General features: G+C 37.2%; 1 protein-coding gene across 1 annotated transcript in view; it reads left to right on the top strand.

Annotated features, from left to right (window-relative positions):
- Positions 1-21,337, top strand: part of ORC3 (origin recognition complex subunit 3) — a gene marked incomplete in the record, with an annotated part of 40,949 nt that overhangs the window by 10,928 nt on the left and 8,684 nt on the right. Inside the window, 12 exon segments of the mRNA XM_015812849.1 lie at positions 179-283; positions 747-901; positions 2,344-2,480; positions 3,503-3,662; positions 4,664-4,777; positions 8,630-8,763; positions 10,084-10,147; positions 13,870-13,986; positions 14,506-14,585; positions 17,469-17,602; positions 19,543-19,622; positions 21,294-21,337. Coding sequence (XP_015668335.1) covers positions 179-283; positions 747-901; positions 2,344-2,480; positions 3,503-3,662; positions 4,664-4,777; positions 8,630-8,763; positions 10,084-10,147; positions 13,870-13,986; positions 14,506-14,585; positions 17,469-17,602; positions 19,543-19,622; positions 21,294-21,337 — 1,324 coding nt within the window.

Genomic DNA, 21,337 nt, shown 5'->3' with positions numbered 1-21,337 from the left:
TTTTTATTTTCTCCTGAAAATGGTCCTGCAATTAAAATTTCATTGAGCGCTACCTCCTCCACTAATATTGGATGTGTTTGTATTTGTTTTGAATTGCAAATAGACTTTGCAATTTTCTCTGTTGGTTTTAGCTATCCATAAAGAGGAATGATACAGTTTTGGCTGCTCTTTCTCCTAGGTGTAAATGTTACAGACCATGAACTAACAATTAAAAGTCTCTCTGAGGTTCTTCGAGATGAGGTCACTCCTTTTGTGGTGTCACTGAAGGCCAAAGAATGTCCAGGTAAACATTGTAATATATTGGGGAAACTTTTACCATAATGATTTCAGCAACATGGTAAGTACTTCTATAAAACTGTTTGGATGTGCACTGCTTCAAATTTCAAGGGGAAAAGCTACTTCTGAACTGTGAATGGGCATATGCATGGTGCCTTTCAGCAACCAATGGAAGCTGAGATTTTTTCCCCTTGATATTGCTGTAAACTACCATAAAGATATTGAGCAAATTTGCTTACCGTAAATGATTTACATTGTATAATTAGGTTTCCTTTTCATATAAAGTTTTTAGTTGGTTTGATGTAGAATTTGGATTTGTTTATGTTGGAGGATCCCAAATTAAACAACGATCAATTATGTGAAAGAGCTAGAAAAATATAATTCTAATTTTTGTTTTAGAATAACTCAAACATTGCACATTTTCATTGCCTTTTCAATTTTGTCTTTGTATATTTTTTTGAACTGGGAAGGAATAAAGCAGCTGCTACAAAAGTTGATTATACAGCTCATGGGCTGTGACGTAGAAGTGGATTCGTCTGAAGAAGAAGAATGTCCCAAGATTTCGTCCCAAAGGGTACGCTGCTCTGTAGCATCGCTTACCGATTGGTATAAGAATGTAATCCAAGTAAGTTTCAAAATTATTAGTTCGCATAGTGCTATTCTTTTCAAACTTTTATTGGTATTTCAGAACTTGTGTACTATCAAAGTGATTAAATAGCTTTTTTAAAAAAATAGGGACTTCTAAGATGTAAAAAGACAAATATATTATGTTGGATAGAATTTTTTTATATACTTCTATATTCCATGTAAATCTTGGAAAGAAAATATTTAATTTTGAATGTTTTATTAATGATGGATGAACCCAAATATGATAAGAAGTATATCGTGGTACTTATTACTTTTTTGAATCATAGATATTTTGCATCCTAGGATTACAGAGTTTGAAGTGATAATTTAGGAAATCAAGTCCAACCACAATTTCAATACATGAATCCAAATTAAAATATTGCAACAGATGGTTATCCAACCTCCACATCCAGTAAATGGGAAGTTATAACCTGTATGAATAATTGGTCCACTGTCTTATTGCTTGAAGCCTTTTTTAATAAAATAAAAAACGCAATCAGAATCTGCCTTCCTGTTATTTAAGACTTTATTCCACATTCCACATTCTGGAATGTTGGACCAGAGATACTGATTTTTTCTGGGGGACATTCTTTTTATTATTCAAAGAGTTCTGTCTGAAATCCCCATCCCACAGTCTTCTAAAGGCTGAACATTCCCAGTTTTTTCAATCTTTCTTCATAGGGAATCAGTTTTAGTCCAAATTAATTTATAGGATTATTGTGAAGAAAAGTAGAGGGCAGTGTAATGTTTGCCACTTTCAGCTCCCAAAGATGGGATATAACAGAAATAAGTATATGATGAGAGATAGCAATATTTTTGCCTTTATATACTCTAGCAATGTGTAAATTGTAAATGAAAGACATTGCTTTTTACCTTTCGGATTTTTATGATATTTTTTTATGTTTCATCTGTTGCTCTCAGTAGGCGAGACAAGTATAAGCATTTTGGAGTTGGGATCACCCATCATTGCAAGACATGTCTGAAGAACAATGTTTTTGGATCATATACTGTATATTTTAGATTGTATGGCACTCTCATTTATTTATTTTATTGCCCACCTCTAATATTGGATATTTTTACTACTAAAATGGAATGGGAGTTAAACATATTTTAATAAATAAATATTTCAGGAAAATGGGATACGTTATTTTGCTTTTTTTATTTACTTACTACATTTATATCCCAATTTTTTTTTGTTTTTTGTTGGAAAATGTGGTGGTACCTGTTTGGATTCCACAATTTAGATCATGGTCTAGAGCAGGGGTAGGCAACCTTGGCTCTTTTATGACTTGTGGACTTAAGCTCCCAGAATTCCTGAGCCAGCTAAGCTGGGAATTGAAGTCCATGAGTAATAAAAGAGCCAAGGTTGACTACCCCTGGTCTAGAGAATGTATTTTTCCCCCCAATTCATTGTTTCAATATATGCAATATGATTTGCAGAAAACTGAAACTGAATCTCCATGTAAGAAGAGAACATTTTCATCCAGACACTGGGAATCTCCTCCAGTTGTAATTATTTTCAAGGATATGGAAAGTTTCACAACCAAAGTTCTGCAGGAGTTCATAATTATGAGCAGGTAAGATAACAAATTTAAAATTGAAGCTATTCTGGTCCATGTTCATTTTTCTACAGGAAATAAATTACTAATTGGATTTATATTTGCTTTTTCTTTATTGCTTGCAGTAAGTACAGATGTTGACTGGAGTTAATTAGCTTTGCCTATGAAATTTACTTTATAGGGACGGTTTTATAGAAAAATGCATATGTCTTATGGAGTCATATTTACAGTCCAGTTCTTTTTTTCTTTTTCTTTTTTTACAATTCAACTGTTAGGCTTGCAAACATTTGTTAGCTGGCCTCTGAGCAAATTTAATCCAGAGATAAATTTGCTCAGCATTAATAAAAAATGAAATTCAGAATTTTGTAATTTGGTTGGAGTCTTGCATATCATATCATAATTCCATAACAGTGCAAAAATAGATATTGGATATGCCTTTTGTCATTTTACAGTATTAAACACATTCTTGAAAATATCCAGGCATCCCAGTTAAGATCTCACAAGCCAAAAATTTGCTATGTGCTGCAGAGTATGTTGTTAATCTTAATAGAGGAAGATGGACAAATTATTAAAATTAGCAGACATGGAGATCATGTGATTTAGATACGGATCACAGCATTCAGTCTCCTGTTTTATAAATTACATTAAGTCTTAGTATTCAAATATGCAATTGAACTAGACCAGATTTTAGATTAAACACAGCTGATTATTGTAGTATAATATGATAGCCAACTAAGGACTTGTAAAGTTTCTGTTTCTAATTTCTGACTGGGACTGCAAGGAACTGTACAAACTGCATTTCTGTTTTGTATATATCACATTAATAGATCACCTTAATTTATGATAATCAGGAAAACGGAATGTCTACTCTACATATAAAGTGCAAGTCTCTTTTTAGTTTTTGGAATCAAGGTGGTCGCTTGTTTGTATTAGTACAACACTGTTGATAAATTCTGTGAACTTGAAATATATGGAAGAAGTCAAAGGCCATCTGATTCTCTTACACATTAATTTTTCCCAATTGTTTATTTTTACCGTAGTCATTGTATACGTGAATTTCCACTGGTCCTTATTTTTGGAATTGCTACATCTCCAATGGTCATCCATAAGCTGCTTCCTCACTCAGTGTCCTCTTTGTTATGTATAGAACTCTTCCAATCTCTTTCTTCCAAAGAACATTTAACTAAAGTGATAGATAAGGTAATGCTTTAAGAAAAGGTGTTGTATATTCTATGCAAATGCTTAATAAAAACCAAAATGTTCATAGCTGTTCATTGTTCAAAAAACGATTTTAAAAGATCAGTTTTCTTAAGTTGTAAAGGTTCTTCTCCACCTATTATTTGAGCCCGGAATTGAGCCCGGAATTATTGTAAATTGAGCCCGGAATTATTGTAAATTGTGGCAGTTATTAAACAGGCCACTGCATGCCCATGCCCAAATTTGCTACCTTTTTTTGCAGCGGTCGTTAAGCGAATGCCAAAATTGTTAACCAAACACCCCGGTGTTAAGTGAGCCTGTTTTCACCAATGGGAGTTTTTTTTGCTGGAAACCAGAAGTAAATACTGAAAATTGGCAAAAATCCCCAAAAGTGCAGCAATGTGACTATGGGACTCTACAAACAGCCATAAATGCAAGCTGGTTGCCAAGTGCCCAAAATGTGATCATGTGACTGGGTGTGTGTGGTGAAATTGCAGACATAACTTCAAAATCAGATCATAGCAGCTTGGGGGAGGTCTGTTATATCTTTGAATGGATGCTAAAAGACTGGTCATTAAACAAGGACTACCTGTACTATACTTTTTATTATAATTACCACTGTAGATTTCAGATCAAAATCCTATGCATATGTTCTCTACAACAATTAATTCCACTAGCAGAACTAAACATGAGTGATCCTTTTTCTCCTTGGCCCTCAAGCAAATTTTGGAGGTGTGGGGTGCACAGGCTTGGGTTTTAATTCTATCAAGCCAACTAGACCTCCATTTTCTCAATCCCATTCTCTGTTCTTTAAAAAAAAATCAGTTGCTCAGTTCATACAAAAGCACTAATATTGTTGAATTTAAAAGAACATTTGCCATTATAGGGTTTCTCATTTAGAGAAACCCTAGAGAAACTTAGAGAATTCCAATTGTAGAAATAATTAACCATCTTATTTCAGAAATACATCATTTATTAATGTTTTATTTTTTTCTCTCTATCAGATACTTCTGACCAGTCAGTTTCCATTCAAAATTAGTGAGAAGGTTCTGCAGGTGTTAACAAATATATTTTTGTACCATGATTTCTCGGTTCACAATTTTGTCAAAGGATTTCAGGTAAGTGTTAGTAAAAGTAGTTGCATTAACTTTGGAATTCTGAGTGATGGTAAATTTTGTGTCTAGTTTTCACTATGAATGATGACGCTGTGTATGGATTAGAGATTTACTAAATATTCCTGCATACAAGAAATTTTCCTACACATTAAAAAGTAATATGAAAGAAAATAGTATGTGGTAAAGTACTTGTCCGTGACGTCCGGTTTTTAATCTTTAGATATTTTTCTTTATATTCAGTCATAGGAATGTTGTCCCTATTTACAAACAATTGGTGAAATGTTAGATTGTATTTTAGGAGTCAGGGTGACAGGTGTGATGGCTTAGACCAGTGATGGCGAACCTTTTAGAGACCGAGTGCCAAAACTGCAACCCAAAACCCACTTATTTATTGCTGGGTGCCAGGTGGGCGTGGCTATGGTGGTCATGGCAGACTGGGTGGGTGTGGCCAAGGTGGGTGGGGTCACCTCGATGTTGCTCGTGGGGAGGGATGCCTGTGGGAGACGGGCAGGGTTGGGGGAGATCCAGGGGGTCTCTGGCAGGTGGGGCGGTGGGCAGGAGGCTTGTCCTGTGGGGTGAGGCGAGGCAAGGCAGGGTGGAGGTGCCATTGTCACAAGGCGAGGCAGGGGCCAGGGCGGCTGCTGCCTGACACCATCGGCCCCTGCACACAGAGGCCAGCAAGCGCATGAGGGCTGACAGTGTCCGTCAGCAGCCTGCCGGCCCCTCGACCGGCGCACTCTGGGGCTCCGCAGCCCACCGCCAGCAGTTCAGAGAAGCTGAGGAGGCGATGCAGTAGGTTGTGCCTGGGAAAAGGAGAGCATGTGAGCCAGGAGGGACAGGACGGGGGGGGGAGGAAAACCAGCCGTGCTGGGATGCACCCGGCCACATGGGACCTCAAGTTAGCGGGTGGCTGGTTGAAGAGGGACAGTTGCCATCTCTGGGGCATGGCACGTGTGCTCACAGAGAGGGCTCTGAGTGCCACCTCTGGCACGCATGCCATAGGTTCGCCACCACTGGCTTAGACTATCCTTTTGCTAGTGTGGAAAAGAGTCTTCCCATCTTTAACTTTGGGCACTGGGAAGGCAAGTCGGAGGCAAAGGATTGCACTGCTATTTCAGGGACATGGGACAAGGTATGTCACCCGTGGATTTTATCAGAAGAAGGAAGATACAGAAATAGAGGTCAGAAAAGAGGTCAGGGGAAACTGAAAAGAGCAGCAGCCTGTTCTGCTATTAGACAAGATGGACTCCAGAGTCAAGACAAGAGAAAGAAAGGCTTTTCTTCGGGTTGACAAGCTTTTTGACCACATTGCTCGATTATGGAAATTCCGATCCCAATTGCCCTTGTAACCCGAGGCCTATCAGTATATAAAATTCATCTTGAAAAATGTTAGTTTAAAGATTGGGTCCGGCATAAATGTCCATCAGCAGAAAAAGTTTTGATATAGTAGAATTTTTCAGTTTGGGTGAGTGTGGGCATCCAGTGAGTCTTGGAAATTTCTTTTCTTCTTCACTTTCCTAAGACTTGGAGGATAGTGGAAAAACAGATGCCAAGGGCTGCAGAAGGAGGAAAGAATCGATTGCATCACACCGTTTATATCAGAAGAATCATTCTGAGTTTGGAATATTCTTACTGGCAGAATAAAACTCTGAATGGGTTTGAATGTTGAATATTCCTAATAAAGAAGTGATAATTGGTAGAATTAGTTGCATAACGCTAGAGAGTTGGCATGAAGAATGAAAAGCAAAAGACCTTGTATCTGACACAGTGAAAAGTTATGACGCTAATTGACAATGATGTCTCATTAATCAAAGGATCCTGCCACACAAAATGCCACCTTTTCCAACAGAATTGATCCCTTTAGTTTGGGGTTAATTTTAGTCTTCCTGGTATCTAGTCGTATTAAAAAAAAAAAAAAAGCTAAACCAAATCTTGCTTCTCTTGGCTTTCCTCTTGACCTGCTAATCTCCTTACAATACAAACAAGCCTTTCAAATAATTAAGATCCAAATACTATATATTAAACAATAAAAGGAACTTAGTTTAATTTCACATATCAGTGGGCATTTAGAGTATCCTAGATAGGAACTCAACAGCCAGTTTGGTGCAGTGGTTAAGGTACTAGCTTAGAAACTGGGAGACCAGAAATTCTAGTCCTGCCTTAGGCAGGAAGTCAACTGGTGACCTTGGACCAGTCTCTCTCTTAGCCCTAAGAAGAGGGCAATGGCAAGCCATTTAGAAAATCTTACCAAGAATATGATAAGGAATAGTGTTGCCAAGAGTCATCACTGACTCAAAAGTGCAAGTACGTGTGCATACACAAAAGATTGGAACCATGTAGATATTAAGACACAGTGGTTAGGATGCAGTATTGCAGGCTAATTCTGCATTCCACTGCCAGAAGTTCGATTCTGACTGGCTCAAGGTTGACTCAGCCTTCCATCTTTTCAAGGTTGGTAAAATGAGGATCCAGATTGTTGGGGGCAATACGCTGAGTCTCTAAACTGCTTAGAGAGGGCTGTAAAGCACTATGAAGCAATATATACGTCTGAGTATTACTAGTGCAGGGGTGTCAAACTCAATTTCATTGAGGGCCGTATCAGCATTGCAGTTGCCCTCAGGGGGATGGGTGGGTGTGGCCAGGGTAGGCATGGCCAGGTCTACATTGTTCGCGTCAAGGGTGCCTATGGGGGCCTGGGCAAGAGTGGGACAGATCTGAGGGTCTCTGGCAGAAGGGGGTGGGACCGGGGCAAGTGCCAAGGCATGGTCCACTGGAGGAGCCTCACTGTTCCTCTCTGGCCATGCGGGGGGGAGGGCTTATGGAGCTAAGACTGAATGCGTTTCAGCATAGATGGCCACCACAAAATTGTACATTGGCTCCCGCTGGCCAGGGCCAGGGCCAAGGCAGAGGGGGCCGTTCCTCACTGTTTCCAGGATGGCTTCGCAGGCCACATGAAACCACTTCACGGGCCACATCCGGCCCCCGGGCCTTGTGTTTGACATGTCTATGCTAGTGCTAGTGCTAGTCACACTTACATCCCTAGCTCAGCAGTGTCTATTTTAATGTCATGTTCTGCCTACCTCAGCGATCAGGTAGCCCAAATTCCTTTTGCTAGAACTTGTCTGCAATTTGCAATTCAAATTGTATAGAAACCCCCTAACGTTTTGTTGTATTACCCTTATTAACATGGTAGCTGTCGTTCTCTCATCTGTTGCGTATTTGAATATTTGCCAAGATGATTAGATAAGTTTTATCTTGTTTTCCTCTTATCAGACCATATGCCTAATTTTGCATATAATGTACCCACATGCTGGGTCACTGTATTAAAGGACAAATTGCTACAGAATTAAATCTGCTATAAAAAAGAATAAATATGTCCAGAGTAAGTTAAGTTGCATGTTATGGTGTTAGAATTTTACATACAATTTTAAATCAGTTTGTTATTATATATTATTATCGTATTATATGCTATATTATAATTTTGCTGTCCAACTTTTCTGATAACTGATTGAATTAATGTATATGTGTGCATATTAACAGAATTACAGAAAGGACTTGGAGGTCTTCTAGTCCAACCCCTGCTCAGGCAGGAAACCCTATACCATTTCAGACAAATGGTTGTCCAATCTCTTCTTAAAAACCTCCAATGTTGGAGCACCCACTACTTCTGGAGGCAAGCCATGTTTATCCTGCTGTCTGATTTACAACTATATTAAAATGCATATTGTTTCAGCTTCAGAATAACAGTTCAGGAGAATGGATTTATTTTTCTAAAAACTATAATAATATTTGAATTGTTTTGATCAGTGTTCTTCCAAATTTTCACTTTACAATTTGACTTCCTTGTTCTTACAGCTGTCACTGTTGGAACATTTTTATTCACACCCTCTCAGTGTGCTATGTTGTGAAGTGCAAGAATCTGAGAAAAGAGTACAACTTTTATCACATAATCAGTTTGAAAATATTCGAAGATTACCATCTTTTAGAAGGTAAATAACTATCTAAACTTCTTGTCATTACATTTAATTATTTTGCCATTTCTTAAATCTTTTTGATTTAAGAGAAAATAAAGCATTACAATTTAAAGTGAATGATATAGGCAAATACATTCCCTAAATTGCACATATGTGCAAATCTATATAATATTCTTCATATTATTTTATTTATTTATTTAAAAATATATACGGCCACTCATCTTAAATGAATAATTCTGGTCAACTAACAACAAAATACTGTATATGTAAAAACATTATAAAACCAACATAAACCAAGACAAACTATAGCTTTAAAGACAATCATAATACAATATCTGAGGTACAGTGTAATCACAGTAATCAACACACACAAAAAGACACATTCTGTTTCTGCTAACATCCAGGCTATAATGCTTAGAGCAGGGGTGTCAAACTGGTGGCCCACGGGCCGGTTGCATCATGCAGAGGTCGTGCCCACCTCAGCTCCGGCAATGCAAAAAAAAGTCACGATACATCACGACGCATCACGTGATGCGGCGAGTTTGACACCTGTGCCTTGGGAAAAAAACATGTCTTCATCATCCTCCAGAAGGCCATCAAGGTCAGATCCTTCTGGATCTCGGAACAGGTTGTTATATAGGACAGCTGCCACAATAGAGAGCCATGTTTCCTCGGCCCTGCTAGATGATGCTGTTCCATAAGATGGACCCAGAACATGCCCATCCTGTCAAATCTGGTGGAAATTTATTTATTTATTTATTATTTAAATTTATATACCGCCCTATCTCCCTTACGGGACTCAGGGCGGTGAACAGGCAATAATAAAAATCACAGTAAATATTACATAAAAGCCTGCTCTAAAATATAAAACCCCTAACAAAACCCAATCAAAACTACGCCAGGCCGGCCGCATGGAACAGATGAGTTTTCAGGGCTCTGAAATGTGACTTTGTGCTCTTTAAGGCTTTAAGGGTGATAATTAGGACCTTGAATTGCATTTGGAAGCCTACGAGAAGTTGGCACGTACAATTGTGATGTCACTTGGGAGAACCCAATTCTATATGTGTTGCTGTATTCTGGAGCATCTGAAACTTTTGAATGATGTGGCTGGGAGAAACTGGCACAAGAAATATTGATTTTGGGAATTGAGTTGAAACCCTCCACAAAGAAATTCTCCCAGTACATTTGTAGTCAGAAGTTCAGAAGGATAGGAATGTCCCTGATTTCTCATGTCTAAGCCCCTTCTTTTCCTCATCATATGATTCAGATCAGAATTATTATTAAGGAGTTATTATTAAGGAATTGAAAATTAGCTTTTCCTTTTCCTCTGTTCAGGTTTGTCGAAAGCCAGGAAGTAGAGAAGCAGGCTGCATTGCTGACAGATGACGAATGTTTAAAGGTAAAGTCTAGGACTAAAAAAAATGCTACAATGTTTCTTATTTCAGTTAAGCAATACTTCTGTATAACATCCAGAATTTCATTTATGTAAGTGTGCCTTCATTTCATTCCTCACGTCTTCGAGATCTGCTCCATTGTGAGAATTAAGTGGAAGCATCAGGTTTGCCACTCAGAATTCCTATAAAATGGAAAATGATACATTATGAAATTGTATTTTTATTAGAGGGAGACTATGCACCCTCTACACTAACTCTTGAACTTTTAAATCTGCTCTTTCAAGCATAATTAATTTTAATTAGTTATTAGGAATAAGTACATTTCACTTAGTCTAAAAAGAAAGAAAAAGATACTTCCAAAAACGGATCTGTTAAAAAAAAAGAAGGAAAATATACTACTATAATGAAAGTTTTAAATTTTTGCCATGCTTTCTAGAAAAAACATCTTGTAGAAAAGAATTCTAAAGTAAGGGACTGAAAAGAGAAACAGCCTAGAACAGTGATGGCGAACCTTTTAGAGACCGAGTGCCCAAACTGCAACCCAAAACCCACTTATGCATCGTCGAGTGCTGGGTGGGTGTGGCCCATTGGGTGGGTGTGGCTGCGGTGGTAACGACAGACTGTGTGGGACTAAAAAGTTCAATCAATCAATTCCAACTTTGCAAGATCTTTTTTTTTTCCCGCGAGAAGTTGAAATTGATTGATTGAATCTTTTTTTTTTTTGCACACGGCGGTGGAGGCCTAAAGCGAAAAGGTTTTATAAAACCCAGCTGAAGGCCTAGGACTGGGGTGACGGCGCGCGTGCCCACAGAGAGGGCTCTGAGTGCTGCCTCTGGCACCCGTGCCATAGGTTCGCCACCACTGGCCTAGAATATTTATCAGCAAATCTCCTGACATAATGAACCCTAACTTTGCCACTTACCACCCATGCCAGGGCTGATGGGAAATTAACTTCAGCATATCCAAAGAGAAGAATTTGCCCATTTGTGATTTTGAGACTTAAGGGAAATGTGCAGGGATATTGTATGGATTCTGGGACCGTAACTGAATGCTGCATTCTGTTTTCCTCTTAATTTTAACTGTGAAAAATGAAAAGATTTCATATGCTGTGTTCTTTAAAATTTAAAAACCGAACAGCAGGTTGGTGAGCATAATCTGACTACTATAATTTACTTGCTATGATAATTATTCCAAAACAGGGGACACATTTCAATAACAGCTAGAAAATTAAATTAACATGGGATTCAAAGAGAGGCTGGGATACAGGAACTTCAAAAGGCAAAACATAAATCAACTTTATATCTGGCCTTCAGAGGCAGCCACTACTGATGAAGCTGTTTAAAATCTATATTTTAAATTGCTGAAAACAGTCACTGTGAATGATAGGTCATATAAATTCATTTCTGCAGTGTCCCTGCATTATTCAGTGTGTGCCTATTTTTTTATTCCCTATTAAGTTAGCTAACAGCATTTTAAGACAAACATGGTGCTTCGATTTAAAACAGTTAACTAAACTAGCTGCTTCATAAATCATACTAAGCCAAACATGGATTGTTTTGGTTTTGGCTTAATACAGTACAATGTGTACTTGTTTAGCAACCATTGTAAAGGAAAATACATTTAGCATGATGCACATGTCTTGATTAGGTTTACTCATCAAGCTACGCCACAATGTAGGTTTGCCTGTTTTATGTCTTTTTGCGATATGTGAACCCAACCATTACATTTGTAAACCATGATTTACTACTTACCATGTAATATAAACCCAATTAATAGCCATTCACAAGGTACAATTAACTAAGTCATAGCTTTCCTATGTAATCGTAGACACTGAATCCCCTACTATCATTAAAATAATAGTGAATTAATGTTAAATCTAAATGTACTCACTGAGTTGCAGTGCCAAACTGCATGATCTTTGTTCTTGCATACTGCTGTCCCCAGGACTTATTGACAAATTGGCTTGCTGGTTAGATGTGATGACAGCCTATTGTTTGCACTAAGGAAGAAGAACCTCAATGAACTGGGATGTAGGAGGAAGAGGGGAATGTGTAAACTTATTGATCATTGACATGCCAAAACTTGAAATGTTGTGTTAAAAATGGATTCAATTAGTGCAACCTGCCCACTAGAAAGCATTGTATATTTGCAGCCAAATAACTCAGCATGTTTATTTAGAAGCAAGTCCCACTGAATTTTCTGAAGCTAAATGTTCAAATATAGAAAATATATAATGATGAGATAGGTTTTGAATATTAATGAAATAAGAGATTATTGAAAGATGAATTGACAAGAACTAGTAAAATAAAGATGTGATTTTACAAATCTCTCTCTCTCTCTCTCTCTCTCTCTCTGATATGTCTGTATTTGACCCAGTCTGATGAAAAATGTTCTCACAGCTTTAGGTTTAATATGCATAAAGATTTTGCTCTTTTTTCATAAAAATGAAGCACTGTTTCTGAAAAAAAATTCTTATTTTATGGAGGCTTCAGTTCGTATTGACGTAGAAAAATTATTCACCTGTGGATAAACAGTACAGCAATAAAGCAGTAAAAGCGCCAGTGTTTTAATGCTATATTTTTCTATTAGATGGGGAAAAAACCTGTTAGATAAGACTTTCCCAAAACAGTGTTAAATCTTCCTTCTCTGGAAATTGTCCAATTTATTTCAGTATTATTACAACAGTTGAGTTTAATTTAAAAAAAAAACCTGTTCTTCCTCTGTCCCCCAAAAAAGAAACGCAGCAGTTCAGCATTAGTAGTCCATCATAGAACAAAATTATCTCTTTACTAAATTTAAGGAAACTGATGTACAGATGGATTTTCTCCTTAAATCTGCAGAGTGGCAAAATGAAAGGTATGGGATAGAATAATATCTGTTTATGTTTACTGGAACAAACAGATGTCTAGCTTCTACCAAACACTTGCCTCTTCTGTGAATTACTGTACTTTTTATTGTCCTGTTTTAATAACACTGAGTCTTCTGGTTCTTCCAAAGATTATTGTAATCTATTATTCCCTATAAACTGCAAGACATTTAGGACTTGATTCTGCACATATGCACATTCTGCACATCTTTTTAATTTATTTAATTTATTAAAAAAAACTAGGAGACCTACTCATCCTGGGGAGAAAATGCTTATCTTTCAGCTTATAAGGTACCAGAGACACAATTTTTGCTCTGCTACTTTAAAATGAAATGAAAATGCATCATTAAACTCAACAAAATTACAATATATTGTTAATGTATATGGAATGTTTATAATTTTCTTATGACTCCATTAGCAGTGGAGAAATTAAAATAATTTGGGATTTTTTCAAATAGAATAATTCAATTTAGCTATTATAGATTTAATGGGAAAGGGCTGCCTTGCTGTATGTAAGCATCTCCTTCAACCAAACACACGTTTTCCTGGAATTCCACTGTAGCTGTAAAGGGGGGGAGTGTCATGATCCCCCCCTAAAAGGTACCACTGCTTTGAGGAGTTGCTGATAGTTGTCTGTCTCTCCATAATTGTTTGTATCCATCATATGAGATCCAGCAGGAGACGTGCTTCAGATCCTGTCTGGCAGAGTGGAGTGCCATCTGCTTGCTCATGTGTCTGGGAATAAATCCCATTCAACTGAATTGAATTTACTTCTGGGTGGAATATAGAATAGCAATGCAATTTGTAAAATAGATTTGTAATGAGTAAATGACTAATCAGACCCTTCCTTTTTATTTTTAGGAAACAACACAAATATTGCTAAAAGATCTCTATAGTTACCATGAAAATTATTTCCCAATTTTGCGGTGTCTTCATGCTTTCACATCTTCTCTTCCAAAGTACCCATTAGGCAAACAAGTATGTGCTCTTTACGTATGTGTAATATTTCAAAATCTTGAGTTTGGTTTTCAGTGGTATTGCTTTTTCTTTATTTAGCCTGCACTGCAGTAAGATAAAACAACACTAACTCTTTTTTACTGCCAGACCACTCAATACATTCAAAGACAAAAGGGCCTTGAAAGTATTTTATAGCCCTTTTGACATTGAAATAATTAGGTTGAGTCAAATTGTCCTGGCTTCTTCTGAGCACCGAATACTGAAAAATATACCTCAGGGTGGGAAAGAGATAATAAAAAAACACATTTATTATAAGGCAGTGAAAGCAGTTTATTTTTACAGTGTGAATCTGTCCACATTAATTGTATGTACTTTCTTTATTCTTATTGAACTAACATTCCTGGATAGGGTAGGAGTTGTTTTCCATATCTGAGATCAGCGAAGCCTTACAATTTTATAAAGCTTTTATTGTCAGTAACAAATTGGTAAAAATGAACATTTCATTAATTTGATATTTCTAAAACATTTCCTGTTTTACAGATCAGAGAGCTGTATTGTGCATGTTTGGAAAAAAGCGTATGGGAAAGAGAGGAATACGAGTCTGCCATGCAGCTGGTGAGGTAGCTTTCTTTCTGTTTCTTTTTTGTATTCAAGACATAGTAAAAGTCTTCATGGGCTATTTAAGAAGAACCTGGGGTTGGAAATGTGTTGCCAGAGGAATAGTGGTTTGAAAGGGATGGGTTGTTTGTTTGTTTCGTTTTGGCAACTGGTCATTTTTTAAAAAATATAAAATAAGTGTTTTTAATGTTTGTCCTTTTTAATGGGATTGCCAGCTGGATTGCATAGCCCGATTCTACTTTTTCCATTCAGGCTGCTTGATCTTTGGATGAAACTATTCAATCCATGGGTCTGCTTAAATTTGTATCCTTCAGTACTTTCTCCAAGGACTCAGTGGAACAACTCTTGGAATTCAGTTAAGCCATTAGCTGATTAAAATAAAAATGTAGAAATTTAAACTTGGAACCATCACGATCCAGGCCTAATACAGTAATTAGTATACCACTCAGGCTGTCCTATGGCATATGCGTGTATATAAGTCCAGAAATATGTTCTGCCCTGTTAGACTTTATTTCTATAACTAATATTGAGATGGGTTAATTTGTGTGCTCTCAAAGACAGGGAGGCATACTGGATAGGATAAGATGGTAATGCTGAGATGAGAGTAATACTTGTCAGATGGGTGGCTGTGTAAAATGGATGGATGGATAGACGGATGAATGGTTGGATGGATGGGATAGGCCAGGGGTAGGCAACCTTGGCTCTTTTATGACTCGTGGACTTCAACTCCCTGAATTCCTGAGCCAGCCATCCACAAGTCATAAAAGAGCCAAGGTTGCCTACCCCCTGGGATAGGCAAATGTAATTTCAGGAATTGGTTATGGAATTTGGGTAATGCTTCTTTCCTCCCAATTATTTTCATTTTGGATTATGCTAATTATATCATAATCATATGCACGGGGACTTTTTTGCCCAATATATATTTTTCTAAAGATTATCTAGAAGTGCAATTAAGTAGAGATTTCATTCAAGCATGAATAAGAAGATCTGAAATACTGTGGCTTGGATCCAGGAGTATTTTGCACAAAGAGAAAAATATTTATGCTTCTGCAATGGCCCCTTTTTCAGTTTTCCAATTTTCTAATTTCAGCACCAATTGAGGCCCTCCAATTAATATTTCTTTCTTTAATTTATATATTTTATTAGAGCTCATTATAATATAAAATATGAATAGAAACTTAAGGAAAGGAAAAAGGGGGGAAAGAATGGAAAGTAGAGAGGAAAAGAAAAAGCAGCTGCTCCCAATTTTTTTTCAGTGCAGTAGAATACAACCCAATTTTGTCTTTTCAAGGTTTTCCTGATTGTCAGATGTAGCCTGGAGATCCTGTGCAGGGGATTGTAGAAAACAGAAACTTCAGCAAAACCTAACCTAACTGTTCAAACATGATTTCACTTACACACCTCTGGATGTGTACAGTATTTCTAAAGCTTTCTATGTATGGATTTAAAACATTTATTTCATTTTGATGTTATGTAATTACTTACATTCTATCCTGGCAAACCCTGACAATCTGGAGGCAGCGGGAAGAAAGGAAGGGTGAATCCAGATGAAAAACTTTTTAGGGTGTCTTTCTTTTGCCCCTCATTTTTTTAAACGATGAAAAGGGAATAACTTAAGTTGTACTGATGTCACAAGCACTTCAAATATGTTCTGATACATTCCATGTCTACATTTCATTTGGATAAGACTTTTAAAATTACACTGTCAAAGTTCTACAAATAAATGCATTCTATGAAGGTACCCTTGAGATAATGTTGCTTTCACTTATTTTTGCATCAGTACATATTTACATTCCCTCCTATAATGTAACACTGACTGGAATCAACCGTAGAAGAAGGAAGAGAACTATTGCAAAATAGTACCCTTCCCTTCTGCTTGTAACCCTGGGAATTGCTCCAGAAGGTTGCTATGGTTGATGACATCAAAAACTGCTGAGAGAGCCAGGATGGACGTATCACCATCCCAAACCCTTCTAAGATCATCCACAAGTGTGCCTAATGTCTACTATAACCTAGTCTGAATCTTGACTGAAAAAAGTCCAGATAATCTACTTCATCCAGGGCCTGGATAAAAAGACTTGTAGAGTGGATGATCCTGGAGACTGGACAAAAGTTGTCCAACGAAGTTGGGTCCAAGAATGACTTCTTGAGAAAGGGGCATATACTTCATTCAAGGAAAACAGAACCATTCTCATAAAAACATATTAACTACTGCTTGGACCGAATCAACCTTCTGGGAGGCCTTGACAAATCAGAAAAGGACATGGGTCTAAAATACAAGTGGCAGAACTCGCAATGATAAAGACCCTCTCCGTGTGCTTGTCTGGCTCATACTTCTCCCAGATAATCTAAGATGGGCTTCTGAGTCCAACTCGGAGGAAAGTCAAGCAAAGCCAAATTTTGTGTTCACACTGCATCTGTTAAAAAGTTAACCTGCTTTTTGTTTTGCCTTTATAGTATTTATTGGGATTTATCGAACTTTTGTTTTGTTGTGTAGATATGCTAAATATGAGTTTTATCTTTTGAGAAGGTAGGCAAATACACTGTACAAAACACTGTCTCGTATTGTACATTTGTTAGATAGCAGCACCTAGCCTAGGCTGATCTTGAAATGCTAAGCAAGGTTAGATTTGGTTATTATTTGAATCAGATGCCATTAGGAAATTCCAGGAAGGTAGCCAAGATTGAGAAGTTGAAAAGAAAATGGAAGAAAATGGCTGATTATTTCCCTATTGCTGAGATAGTGTCATGGTTATGTTGTGCAGTCACCAGTCATCAAGCTCAGTTTGAGGAAGACTATCTTTTGCTGTACATTTGCCTACACTTGTCTCACTATACTTTTTTTTCTATAGTAAATTCTTCATATTCTTGGTTTCTTTTTTTAGGATGTTGGCCAAGGATGAGTTGGTGGCTACTCTTGAAAAATGTGTGGACATTCTTATATCGTCTTCTGCAAAGTGTCTTAGAAAGGCTTTAGAAAAATTGGAGGAATATGTCCATCTACTTAAAAATCTTGAAGGTATTGAAGTTTTGTTAGATATTCTGATTCCATTGTTATTTTCTGCAGCCATACTCACTGAAGAGGTATAGAAAATACTCTTCATTATAAAAAGAAATGCCTGACTTTATGAGAACAAATAAGGAATACATTGGCTGGTCCCTTAAGATTTTTTAGGCTTCCAGGTAGTAAAAAAAAAGTCCACTTGTTAATGTCGAATGTAGCCCATTAGTTTGAGAACCGAAACAATAATGGATGTATTGCAATATAATGGATTGCATTTTAAAGTGACATTTCTTGAGGATCACAGTGGCTTTTAGCTAAATTGTTGCATTGTTTTTGCTGTTATTGGTCGACTCAGCATCAAAACTTACTCCGCAAAACTGAAACGTTTTAAATGCCAGATTAGAAGCTGAAGAAAGACAAATAATCAACAATTGGTTGAAATTAAAAGGCAGGTTGTAGTTATAGGTATGGAAATATTTCGTAACAGTAACAGCAGTTCATCAGTGGAACCAGTTACAGGGAAGCAGTGGTCTCTACTGAGCATCTTCAGAAAAAGACCGAGTAAATGTTTGTTGGATGATGTCTTATTTGGGTTCAAGTGCATAGTGGGGGGGGGGGAAGGGGAAAATAGATTCAAGGCCTACATCGATCCGATTCTATGTAATTCTGTGACTACCGTTATATCTTGGTATATTTAACGGAATTGCATGGGGTGTTAATTTCATCTCACACAGTAAAACTAATGTGGGGATTTCCAAACTCAGGTTTCCCTTGCTGTGCTAGTGTGTTGGGAGATCAACTGAAAATGGAGATAAACTGAAAAGGCACCCACAACCTTCCTTGCCTTTTCCTCCTTCCTTTGAAAATCTTATCCCATTTTTTTCATTTGGCCAGTTCAGAAGCTAGAGATAAGCTTATAGATTCCTCATTGCCTCTTTTCTGCCCGTTATAGTATTGCATATCCCAGAAGAATGGCTTCTTCTGGGTTGTAAGAAATAAAGATTTGGGAAAGAGTACAAGAATTAGGCAGTCAATAAATACATGGATTTATTTTATTTTATTTTTTAAATTCGATTGTTTCAAAAATGGTTTCAGGTTCAGTTGTATAGATAGATAAAATTACAAATATGAGTATCTAAGGGGACAAAACATTAGAAATAGAGAAAAATCTTGCACACATATATCAGAGAGATGTTTTTGAGCATTGTATTTGTGTTTTATGTTAGTTCAGTTAGACTCTACTGTCTTAAACTGGGCAGATTATTTGAATGTGCGCATATGGAAGAAGTCTCTGTGTATGTTAAAAACAATAACTAAAGCTGCCTGGAAGGCATTTGAACTGAATTTTGTAATGTCTGAGAATCTGCCCGGCAAGGTTTAATACGGGATTAAGTATTGCAGAGGGATTTCACGGTGTTGCTTCATTTTATATCTCTCTCTTTTTTTTTTTTTTGGAATAAATCCTTAATCTTATTATGTTTGAATGTAGGAAGCCAGAGGAGAGGAGGGGTAGAAAATAACAATTTTTTTTTTCAAAACATGCTGGATTTGATCTTGATTTGTATTTATGTGCACGAAATTACCTACTAAATCCTAGATCCCATGGCATTTTTTAATTTCAATTGCCATCTCCAATGTCACCTTCAATGGAAGATCTCCCAGGCCTCTGAAAGTCTATGGGGGATTGCTAAATATGGGTGTAGAAGTCCAACCAAATCCCACCTGTTTTTCACCTAGTGCAGGGGTAGGCAACCTTGGCTCTTTTATGACTCGTGGACTTCAACTCCCAGAATTCCTGAGCCAGCTGGCTCAGGAATTCTGAGAGTTGAAGTCCACGAGTCATAAAAGAGCCAAGGTTGCCTACCCCTGACCTAGTGCATAGAGCTTCTTCTTTTCTCTGTGGATCCTTTATGGAAGATGATTATACTTGCTTCTTTTTCTTATACAAATCACAGAAGCTAGCGGTGATCAAGAAAAATCCATATCCTCACTGGAAGAGCTTCAGAAGAAAACAGATCTGTATCATCTTCAAAAGGTCAGCATATTTTAACTGTTGACTTTGTAATTCTAATGTTACTAATAAGTTGTCTGGTGTATATAATAAGCCCTCTGAAATCAAAACTAATCAAAGAAAGACATTTCAGCTTGAATGAAACACAGTATTAGAATTTTAATGTATTCCAATGTGGAAAGAGATGCTTCTACAGATAGTATATATTAGCTGTTAGTATTTACGAGGGGGTGGCGTGATCAAAAACATTCCAACGGAACTGCTTCAAAAGTTCTTGGGTGCGTCTAACAGTATGTGGGCAAGCATTATCGTGAACCAACACCACACTGGAAGTCAGCATGCCCCAACGCTTGTTATGGATGGCTCGTCTCAATTTTTGTAACGTTTCACAGTAGACTTCTGAATTGATGGTTGAACCACGCTCCAAGAACTTCACTAGCAGTACTCCTTTGGCATCTTCACATTTGGCGGGATTTTTTATGGCACCACTTCCGATGTGGTGTTGGTTCATGATAATGCTCACTCGCACACCGCTAGACGCACCCAAGAATTTTTGAAGCAGTTCCGTTGGGATGTTTTTGATCACCCCACCCCCATAGCCCAGATTTGGCACCAAGCGACTACTACTAAGGAATTTCAAATCTTGTAAGACGTTACGACAAGTGCCTCAATTTGAATGGCGATTATGTCAAAAAGTAACGTAATATTGTAGTTTTCTAATGTGTATAATAAAAGTTCTGTATCTGCCAATGTCTGACATTGATAACCAAACGGAGGTTTATTTCCGAATTGCCCTCATATTATGCCTGTTCAGTATTTCTGAAGTGTCTTAATACCCATATATATTACATATGTAAAAATATGCAAGTTAACTAGTTCTGAGATTATAGTTTCAGTTTTATTTTGTAAAACTGTTTCTGTCTTTCTGGGTCCCTCTCCATCTTTTTCTGCTCTACTTGTTATTCCATACCTTATTTACAAAATGAAAGAGGACAAGTGTGTGCGTGTGTCTCATGTGCATGTAAATCTGCTATAAAAATATAATAGCCAGTCCAGTAAGAATAATAGTAACAGCTCCAATTGTTCTATAATCAAGCAACTGGAGAAATGGAGAGATGGCCTTTGCCTGACTGGCCAACTATCATGTTGTTCAGTAAAACAAATCAAACCAAGCAGAATTAAAATGGTTGCTTAGATCGCTCTGTTGTATTTGCTCTTGTTGTAGAAGAATTGTGTAACTAATAGGTGTAGTTTAATATCTAAGAATCATCTAGTATTTCCATAGTTCTGTTTGCTTTTGTTAGATTTATGTCCCACCTTTCCTGCAGGAGCTCAAGATAACTTATATGGCACTTCCTACTCCAGATTTTCCCACAAACACTCTTTGCAGTAGTTTTGATTGAGCAATAGTAACTGTCCCAGAATCACTCGACAAGCTTCCATGGCTAGAGATGGACTTGAACCTAAATGTCCCAAGTTATAATTTAATACCTTAATCACTTCTAGCTTGGTAAAAGTATCTTTGCATTTCTATATGGTTATAGTTGCAAAAGAACAACTGGTTCCAATTTAAAGAATAGACTTATTCCTTAAACAATTGAAGAAGCATTTGGCTGTGCACAGACAAAAAAAAATCTGCTTAGTACATAATGTGGAAATACCTATGGAGATGATTAGTACCACTTTGTGTTATAGACTTTGTTGGAGATGAAAGAGTCAAGGAGAGTAAAGAAACTAAC

Source organism: Protobothrops mucrosquamatus, unplaced genomic scaffold (assembly GCF_001527695.2).
Source record: "Protobothrops mucrosquamatus isolate PMUCROS unplaced genomic scaffold, P.Mucros_1.0 scaffold114, whole genome shotgun sequence".
NCBI classification, from domain to species: domain Eukaryota; kingdom Metazoa; phylum Chordata; class Lepidosauria; order Squamata; family Viperidae; genus Protobothrops; species Protobothrops mucrosquamatus.
The sequence above is the reverse complement of the archived record's forward strand: the minus strand, read 5'-3'. Positions and strand labels throughout refer to the sequence as shown.